The following is a 10,232-nucleotide window of genomic DNA, read 5'->3' as shown; positions in this document are numbered from 1 at the left end:
ACTGTTGACTTGAGCCTGGTGACCCCCCTGGGTGACCAGGCACATGGGCGAACCTGTCTCTGTGCCCTCTTGTGAACCTGGGGCTGGCACTCACGATACCTGCTCAGCCATGGTCTGGAGACAATGAGTATGATAACTGCGCACCTAATAAACAGTTTGGCTCAGTTAAGTCCCCAAGAATCCAGAGTCCGGACAAGACTATGGTGCCATCCCACATATGGATTCAAACTGGAAAAAAAAAATTGAAAAACAAAATAGAAAAGTGGCCAAATCAAATTCTTACCTTTTTCCTATAATAAGCACTTTAAAGATTTTTTTTTTGAAATAACAAATACCAAATTCTTCCAAACAGCAATCTATCATTTTTTCTATCCCCCCACTCCACCGCACTTTAGAGCCCTGTCTTCTGGACGCACTAAACACAGTAGGTAATCATGCGTGTTCCTCCGCAAGCTTAACTGTTAGGGAATATTGTTAGGTTTCAGCTTCATGTTTTTAAATCTCCTTTTCTTAAAATTGTGGTAAGAGAGACAGAACATAAAATCACTCACTTTAACGATACCTCCCTGCAGCGTGCAGGGGTGGTGACTATATGCACAGCATCCGTCTCCAGAACAGTTTTCACCTTGGAAAACTGGAAATACATTCAACTCGTCAGGAAGACATTCCATTTCCAGGCTCAGCTCTCCTGATGTCCCTGTGGGTTTTATAGCCTGGCTGCCATCTAGGGGCTGTTTATGGAGGAACAGCCAGGCTGGCCCTTCCTCTTGGAGGGGCTTTTCCAGGGTCACACCATGACCAAGGGCAGGCCACCCCAAAATGTGCCACTTTGGTATATTGGTTACAATAAATAAAAGTTACGCAAGAGACGGCCTGTACAAGAAGGGCACTCAGGGCCTCCCTGTGCCCCTGAGAATGGGAAAGAACTCTGGCTGTGAGAGACACCCTCCCTGTGCCAGGAAATAGAGATATTCTCGTCACCAGAGCCCAGAAGGCTGTATCCACAACCCTGCTACTTTTTCCCAAATCTCAACCAGCCCAAATTCCGTTCAGAATTCCTTACTAATTGAAGCTCCCGGAGTTAGCTTTTCCTGATTCTGTCAGTTCCTCACAGATCCACTCTCTCTCTCAAAAGTAAAAAAAAGTAGAGAAGTAGAAAAACTGCACCTCGGTCATTTCCGTAGGTCCCAGTCTCACGATTGGGCCTCAGTGTGCACATAATTGAACTTTGGTTTTCTCTCTTGTTAATCTGTCTGGTGTAAATTTAATTGTTAGTCCACCCTGGTGAACTTGAGGGTGGAGAAGAATTTTTCCTTCCCGTCAAGGGTTCAGTAAGACCAGGGTAGACTCAGGACACTAGGGGGAGCCGATCAGTTTTGACATTTCAGTGAATCCTGTAGTTGTAATGATACCCCTTTCTGCAAACTGTCCGCCAGAATTCCCACCCACAGTTCTGATTCGTTTTGTGAAAGGTGGGGAATCCAGGTTTCTGAACAAATCAGAGCCACAAAAGTCTGTCACCACTCCATAAAAGCTTGGGGTCCCTGGGAAGCTCCTGTCCATAAGGAGACCTCAGGCACCGCAGGGCAGCCCAAGGTGGACTTTGCACCAACAGGCAGCACAGCACAGAGAACACGTTCCCTGTGCATCTCACATCCACGCTCAGAGCAATGGTTCCATGAGAGGCTTTTCTTTCTGGCCCTCATGCAGGGGGTGGAGCCGGCTACCCACAATGGGACTTCGCCAGACAGTTCCAGTCTCACCAGAATACATGTCCCTGAAGACCCCAAAAGTCCCCAGGAATGCCGGCCACCACCTAATCCCAGGATGTGGCACTGAGCTCAGTCGCCCATAATCTCTTCAGATCTGGGTCGTAATGATTCTTACTATGGCTTCAACATTTCAGGAGCCCAGGTGGCCCAGATCCTTAAGAACACTGGCACCTGCATAAAACAAGAGTACAAAGATTTGCAGCACTTTGTGTTTTTTTAATGTTTATTTATTTTTGAGAGGGAGAGAGCACGAGCGGGGGAGGGACAAAGAGAGAGTGGGACAGAGGATCCAAAGCGAGATTCAAACTCACGAACTGTGAGATCATGACCTGAGCCAATGTTGAATGCTCAACTGACTGAGCCCCCCAGGTGCCCCAGTACTTTGTTTTTATTTGTCCAGCATCCTGCCTCTGCCTATTTCTCCTATTAACACAACTCCCTTCTCGGGGAGAATGGCTACTTTCCTCACCTTGACCCAGGGTCCCCGGGGCCAGGCCCTTGCAGAACTCCACCTCCCTTCCCTCCGTGTTTTGTGTAGGGCTGCTCTGGGACCCAAGGTTGCCCCAGTCACATCCTTCTCTGAGATTTTACATACAGGTGATACCAGAGACTTACTCTGTGCCTGGGGGTTTCAGTGGCCTGGTGTCATGTCACTCCCGTGACACTCTTTGAAGCAGGAGAGAGTGAAGTGGCCACTCTGGACAGAGGTGACACAGGATAAACGCGTCTTTTGTAAGGTGACCACAGCTTCGATCTCAGTGCCATCCTTTTCAGGCGTGTCTATGTAGCTTTTAGTTTTATTTCATTCATTTATTTTCCTAATGTAACTAGACCGTGTTTATTGTGGACAATTTGGAAAAATGGAAATGAGCCCCACAGAGAAAATCATTACCGTTTTAATCTTTTTCCTTCCAAACGTTTTTCTTTGTCAATGTATTTTTAAAAAGTCTTGAGGTTTTACTAAATGCGGGTTTTGTCACTGAGTGCTTCCATGCAGGTCAAAGCTGGCATTTCCAATACATGGCCTGGGCCACGGGCTCTGTCCGGAAGGACAGAAGATACGCGTCTTTGGCAGTAGGTTTATCTCTTACTCCTGTGGGTTGGTCCCCGCACCTCTGTACAGACAGAGGAACCTCCCCACAGGCCCGGGGCGGCACTCAAGGACTCCAGTGGTGTTTGGGTCACCCAAGGACAACAGAAGGGATTCCCTTCTTCAAGTGACAACAGTGTGAAAACCATCCGGGCTCCTCCTGCTTCCCCCTACCATCCCCAACTTTAGTACTAATGCCCCCCCCCCCCCCAATGAGCCAGCTGTTTCCACACCGGAGTTTAGGTTAACTGACTTTCTGGACTTCAGTTTGGTTTGCCCCGCCATGTGGGGTTTTGGTGACTGAAGAAAAAAACAGAATAAAGGATTCCTTTTGAATTAAAGACCAACAATCAAATGCAACAAGCAATAGTTTATTTATATTTTTAAAAAAAGAAAAGAAAAAAAAAAGAGAACAGAAAAGAAAAACCAACATCTTTTTACTACATTGTATAGATTAAGTAAAAATACCTGTATTCATATATATGTATATACATAATGCATATATATATATATATATACACACATATACACACATGTAATGTAACATTAAAATTACACGCTTCTCAGGACAGAAGAATTAGGACGTGTTCCCTCACTTCAACCTAAAACTCCATCACTACTTAAAATCACCGCAGGAAATCTCGCTTCCTCGCCTTCTTTGTCGGACTTCACAGACAGGAAGTCATCGAACCAGGATCCACATGTGAACACCATCTGCTCCGCGCAAATGACAGCGGACTGCCACCGAGCAGGAGTCAGGGGTCTGCTGAGTCCTCCCGCAGACCTTCCTTTCCTGCAGCTGTGTCACCTTCTACCTGAGATGAGCGGGAATGATCAGCGGACACTCTGCGGGTTCCGCGTGGACGCGCAACGTTGACGTTTACACAAGAGCAGCAAGGACGTGTCTTACCATGAAAACAACACTGTGTGTGAAATCACTCTAGAAGAGGATTCCTTCCTCGCCTTTCCGTGTGAAATGAAACACAAAAATTTCTGGAAAAACCACAACTCAGGGGGGAGCACCTCAGGCGGTGATCAGCAGACAGCAGGGGACAGAAAGGGAGCGTTCCCTGGATGGTCTCAGACACAGCCTCTTCTGCAAAGGCCTCACACGTTGTCTGTCTGTCAGTCAGACAGTGGGATTCCACACATGGGAGTCTGTCCTACAAATATCAAAGGGATAAGACGAGGACATGGTCTGACAAGGAAAAGACTATAAGAAACACATTTGGGATACATGTGCTTTTTTTTTTTTTTTTTTTTTTAGGACAATTCATACAGTAGTTAAAAAAATTTCATTGAAAAGTTAGGAATTCCAGTAAAATTATCAGTAAGAAGCAAGGTGCTGGCGGAAGAGAGATGATCTAGGACACAGGGAGGAGGGATACTGGCTTCTCAATTGGCCAAAGGACAGTCTGCTCTGCAACTACAAAGACCGTTCACACACAGTGGAATGTGTGGGAGGAGGGAGGTAGTGGCAGAGAAACTGGTGAAGCAGGAGGGAGGGCGGGGACCTTCAGGATGTGGGCACAGGGAGGGATGCCGGAATTTCTGCCGGGACTATGGGCTGCATCCCCCTGCTCTGCAGTCCGAAGACACCCTGCCCAAGCCAAAGGCTGCCCTCACCGGGACACGACGGAGCTGATGGAATTATAAGATGTGCCACTGTTACAGCTGGAGTCATAGGCCTCCTGGCCATTGCCATCGAGGTTGATTTTGAACACTGAGGACGCCTTCAGTAGAAAGTCTGCTGCGTCCCGACGCCCCAGCTCCCGCAGTTTGGACATGAGGACGCCGACCGTGCTCTCGGGGTAGGAGGCCCATTCCCGGAGCAGAGCGTGGACCGGGCTTGGGAGGAACTCCTTGGAAGCCCCGTTATTGGTGTTGTACTTTGCCACAAGGTCGGGGAGACCCAAGTTCATGGCCAGAAGGCACCAGTCCTTCCCCATGGGGTCGGGCGGGTCCAGCAGACGACACAGTTTCCTCCGGGTCAGGAGGTTCAGATCTGATGCATGGATGTCCATCCCTAGGCTGGCTTGTGAGTACACGTCGTGACACCCAAAGCACATGATGCTGCTGAAGCTTTCCTTGTACCCGCCCATGGTGTTAGTCAGCGAGGTCTCCTTCAAGGTCTGCGCCCGGAAGAAGTCCCGTGGCTGGTAGATCATGACGGGCTCATGGTGCTCCCTCAGCTGCTGGGGGCTCAGGTAATGCTTCACTGTCAGCAACCCTGGGAGAGTGGTGGCCATGACGTTCTCCATGGTGCTGCACACGGAGTCCAGGAGGAGGCAGCACTTTATCTTTTCCGTCTCCAGCCCTCGCACCTGCACCTCAATGCCCTGGCCGTGGTTGACCAGGAGCACCAGCAGCTCGGCCCCGCGATTGGCAATCTTGCAGCCATTCACCCAAAGGCGGATGTCCGCATCTCCCTCGGTGCTCTGCTGGTGGATCCACCGACAGAGGTTCACCTGGACCTTATGAAAGATGCCACATGGGAAGGGGGTGAGGTGTTCCACGGGGACGATACGCACGCCCCCGTAGACCCTCCCCTCATCCTCCTCATCTGTCCAGGAGCGGTGGAGGTTGTCAGTCTTGATGAGGGCAGGGATGTCCACCATGGTCCCGCTGCTCAGGTCCCGGGCACAAATGTCCATGGCATCTAGGATCTGCAGCAGCTCCTCCACATCGCTGTCAGGCACCAGGCGCTGAACGTCCTCCACAGTGTAGCGGCCCCGGTAATGGTGCAGGGCCCGTGGGGTCTCCACGGACAGCAGCTTCCCCAGGACATTGGTGCAGAGCCAGCGGGGGTCCAGGAGTAACACGTCCTGGACCGTTTCACTCTGCATGATGTTGATCTGCCAGAAGGGACAACAGGAGGTCACACAAGGGAACACAGAGGGCCAGAGGCACCAGCTGTTCAGAGCACTGAAGGAGGCGAGCAATGATAAAATCTGTGCGCATGTTGCAAAAAACGACCCAGGGCATTCATGGATCTCAGAAATCAAACACTGAGCCAAAACGCCAGCTTGAGAAGGTCATAAGAGAGATTCTGAAAGGACTACCTTTGACTTTTTAAAAAAAGGTCAAGGTAATAAATTCAAAGACAAAAAAGAGAGAGAGATGGCAGGTAAATGCAATGAGTAAATTTTGACGGGGCTCTACATCCCGAAATACACGAATAAAAGAGAAATTATTGGGACAAGTGGCAAACACTGGAGAGCGAACTATACATTCAATAACAAGGTCACATCTATGTGCTTCTGGGATGTGATCATTGTATGGTTATCCTCAGCACTCCATCTTGTTCACGTCCACTCGCTGACGCCCTCGGCTACGTGTTCCCGGGGCTCTTGGAGACTGATATACATACCTTAGACGTGCCCGACACCGCCAGGAGGGTGAGAAGCTGGCTTTGCCCCGCCCCAACCCCGGGAGATTTGTTAAAGATAACAAAGTCTCTCCCTTTCCTGACACACAGGTGGAGCCAGGAGATCTAATTCGATGTTAGAGGTCAGTAAGTTGCACACGGACTCTTTGATCTCACCGCACCGCCCTTCTGTGCAACCCTCGCTCTATCACATCTGTAGAGTAAGGTCCAGACTTTGTGGAGAACAGCAGCACAGCAAGATCATTGCCTGCCATATCTCCCCGGTTAGGAAGTTACCCCAATTAAAACTGTGTAAACTATAAGGAGTCACCTGCTCTGTTTTTCTGGTCTCAATGTGGGGGATACTTGACTGTCCGTCCTCCACCCTGTAACAGTGGGAAAACACCCCGCTGCTTAGGAGATCCAGGCTAAAGTACTGAGGGGTGAAATGTCAGGATATTTGCAAAATAAATAAGTAAATAAATAGAAGAGAAAGAGACAAAGCCCATGGAGCAAAATGTAAACAACTGGTTAATTTAAGTGTGAAGTAGATGAAGATTCTTTGAGCTACTCCTGCAACTTCCCTAAAGGCTTGAGATTTTTCAAAGAGAGATTCAAACTGTTATATGAGTCCACGATATAAAATTTTAACACGCATAGGAGAAAAGGTCTGGAAAGCACCCTGGAGAGGGCAGAGAAGAAGGAGACTATAGTAGATGGCCAGAGGAGACTTGGAGCTTACCTGACCCCTTTATTTCTTTAGAAAGCAAAAGCCTGAAAGAAAGAAATATGACAAAAAGCAGAGACAACTTTGGTCTCTTTGCAACACTCACCCTCCTCTCCTCCCTCCCTGTTCAGGGCCAGGTCTACACACAGTGCTGACCCAAGGGACACTCTGTTCTCACACAGAGTCTGAGGCTCTTCACTGTTTGTACCAAGAGTACTTTCTGGTCCACACTCCGGTGACAGCTTTGAAACACCCTCTGCATATGATTCTGTTCAAACCGGTCCCTAGGTTGACAGTTCCTGGAGGGTAGAGCATCTATTTCTTGATAAGGCATTTGGTGGGGACATCATCTGCAGTTCAACCCTGGGCACTGCCGTCCCCTCAGGATCACGGGAGACAGGCTGAGACACTGGCCACACTGGAGGAGGTGAAGGGGACAGATGACCAAGGGCAGTGAGGGATCCGGGAGCAGAAACAGGCATCATGAGGATAAGTGGTGAGATGTGCATAGGACTCGGGCCTTCCTCACTAGCAGGCAGTAATAGCACTGGGGGAGAGGCTGGTGGCCAAGCAGAGGGGGCCACCTGACCGATATCTCCCTTCCTTACTCCTACCATCAAGTCTTCACTTCATCACTCACTGAAGTCTCAAGGGCGGGGAAATCTACCAGGCAGAGAGAGAAGGAGACGCAGAATCCGAAGCGGGCTGCAGGCTCAGAGCTGTCAACACGGATCCCCACTTGGGGCTTGAACTCACAAACCGTGAGATCTCGACCTGGGCCAAAGTCAGACGCTAAACCGACAGAGCCACCCAGGCGCCCCAAATTCAATGACTTTAAAGTACTGCTGGAGAGGTCTATAGATTACTGGTAGTTTCAGTGAAGTTCAGAGGCTCATGCTGTCACTGCATGACACTCTAGTTCAGTTGTAATTTCAGTTGTAATTTCAAGTCTCTATGATTTACACGCACTGGCCTCAAGTCAGAGGTGGGACTGAGACTGCACAGGAAAGAAGCTCCTGGGGTCTAAAAATCTCAGAACTGCTTCTGGGCTTTCACGTTCAGAACTGCCTTTTATGGCCCGGACTAGCCTAAACTGTCCCCGGATGTCACAGGACAGAGGGATACAAAGGCCAGCTCCCCTCTCCCGGGATGCAAATAGAACAGCGATCTGGATGCCACATGAGTGGGAGCAAAGATTCCCATTTCTGGGAAAGGCTGTCATTTCTGGGGACACTGCTTGCTGGGCCTTAGTGTCTCTGGACAGGCTCTTGTCATTGCCTTTTCTGGACCATCTGTGAACCCAGGAGTCTGTGTGGAGCAGATAACAGCCCAGGCCAGAGGCTGCAGGAACCACAGCTAAGCAACAGACGCCCCCGGAGGAGAGGAGAGGCCCAGATGCCCAGTGTGGTAGAAACTGTGCTCCCTGACACAAGCTGGAAAACAAACGCATCAGAAGAAAACCAAACACCAGCTCTTAGGGTGCATGGGAGAGCAGAGAACCACAGTTCAGAAGATCACCGAAGCCTCTGTGATCGCCACATGTTTGGATATATTATGGGTCATCGGGCAGTTTCCACTCTGCCTCTCCCGGCTCAAACCACCTTCACAGTGGGGACAGAAACCAATCTCCCGAGCCCCTCCCAGACCCCTGCCTGGTCTCCAGCCCCCTACCTCGCCAGCACTGTGGAGCTGCTGGGCTATGCGCCTGAGATCCCCCTCTCTGGCCAGGGGGTTCAGCTGGTCTTGCACATCGTACACGAACTGCTGCAGTGACATCAGTTGGTTGGGCCCGTTGAGCTTCCTCCAGGAAGGCAGCGTGGAGATGATCTTCTCACACAGGTGGGTCATCGGAGGGCAGACCTAGGACACGCAGCACAAGACAGGTCAATTTGCAGCTGAGGGGACTCCCTTGGAGATGGTAGAAAGCTTGGCGCTCTTTCCTGCACTATTGCAAAAATACTTCGCATGAGTTAGTGCTTTTTGGTTGGGTACCGGGCGGTTCTTTTGTTAAAGTGTTGCCTCTAAACAAAATCCATTTGCGAGGGTAAAATGGTATGGATGCTTTCATTTCTTCTTCCTTTTTTTTTTAACATTTGTTTATTTTTGAGAGACAGACACAATGTGCATGGGGGAGGGGCAGAGAGAGAGCAAGACACAGAATCCAAAGCAGGCTGCAGGCTCAGAGCTATCAGCACAGAGCCCGACGCGGGGCTCGAACTCATGAACTGGGAGATCACGACCTGAGCCGAAGTCGGACGCTTAACCCACTGAGCCACCCGAGCACCCCATGGATGCTTTCATTTCTATTGCTAATGATTAAACAGGTGGCAAGGCTTCACAATAATGCTCTTGGACTCAATCACAGTGTTCCCCAACTCCTAAAGTTGTGTGCCCCCTCCCCCCTCCTCGGGAGTGACTGTTTCAGCCAGATGATGGTTAATTTTATGAGCAAAGGAAGAGGAAAAGAGATGAACTGTCATCAGCAATACTGTAGTGGGTTTTTACCAGTATATTAAGTATTTGTGGGATTGCTGTGGAAATACTATTTCAAATTAGACTAATTCTTGGTAATTGGCTTGAAACAGCTTTCTTTTTTCGTAATTTGTTAAAATTCTTATTTGAGTATAGTTGACATGCAAGGTTACATGCGTTTCAGGCACGCAACACAGTGATTGGACAAGTCCGTAGGCTATGCTGGGCTCACCACAAGTGTAGCTATGGCACCTCCCACTATTACAATGCCATTGACTAGATTCCCTATGCTGTGCCTTTTATCCCTGTGACCTATTCATTTCACAACTGGAAGGCTGTATCTCCCACCCGCCTTCACCCATTTTGCCCATCCCCTCACCCCCCTTGAAATAGGTTTTTAATCTTTTAATTTGATGAAATAAATCATCTATGTGACAGGCCCATATAATCCGCACACCATCCTAATTAAAAACAAAAACAAAAACAAAACCAACCGCTGCTCTACATCATTAACCAGGCAGTCTCTTCTCGAATCCCACCTTTATGTCAGCTAAATTCCACTCCCTGTTTCTAAAACAAAGTTCCCAAGGATAAAGGCAGTCTGTGGTGGGTTCTGCCTGCTTGGCCTCAGGAATTGAGGGTTGGGGTTGGGAAGCAGACAATCTCACCACACCTCAGCTCAAAACTTCAGGGAAGCCCTACAGCCTATCATAGAGGCCCTAACGCCACCACCACCAGGTGGGGAGGTGCTGGTCCTTCACAGACCTCTGTCCCAGATCACTGGCCACTGCTCTCTGCGACTGG

General features: G+C 49.4%; 1 protein-coding gene across 3 annotated transcripts in view; it reads right to left on the bottom strand.

Annotated features, from left to right (window-relative positions):
* Positions 1-3,219: 3,219 nt before the first annotated feature.
* The window catches only part of DAPK1 (death associated protein kinase 1), a 188,731-nt gene continuing 181,718 nt past the window's right edge, over positions 3,220-10,232 (bottom strand). For all 3 annotated transcript variants that reach the window (XM_047103057.1, XM_047103053.1, XM_047103048.1), the window contains exons 25-26: positions 8,628-8,816; positions 3,220-5,717 (exon numbers count right to left, since the gene is read on the bottom strand). In XM_047103057.1, coding sequence (XP_046959013.1) covers positions 4,485-5,717; positions 8,628-8,816 — 1,422 coding nt within the window. In that variant the 3' untranslated portion in view covers positions 3,220-4,484. The remainder of the gene's footprint in view (positions 5,718-8,627; positions 8,817-10,232) is intronic.

Source organism: Lynx rufus, unplaced genomic scaffold (genome assembly GCF_022079265.1).
Source record: "Lynx rufus isolate CCGP_SWC_20201006 ecotype Redwood Valley unplaced genomic scaffold, mLynRuf1.p SCAF_10, whole genome shotgun sequence".
NCBI lineage: Eukaryota > Metazoa > Chordata > Mammalia > Carnivora > Felidae > Lynx > Lynx rufus.
This window is presented reverse-complemented; position numbering and strand designations above follow the sequence as displayed.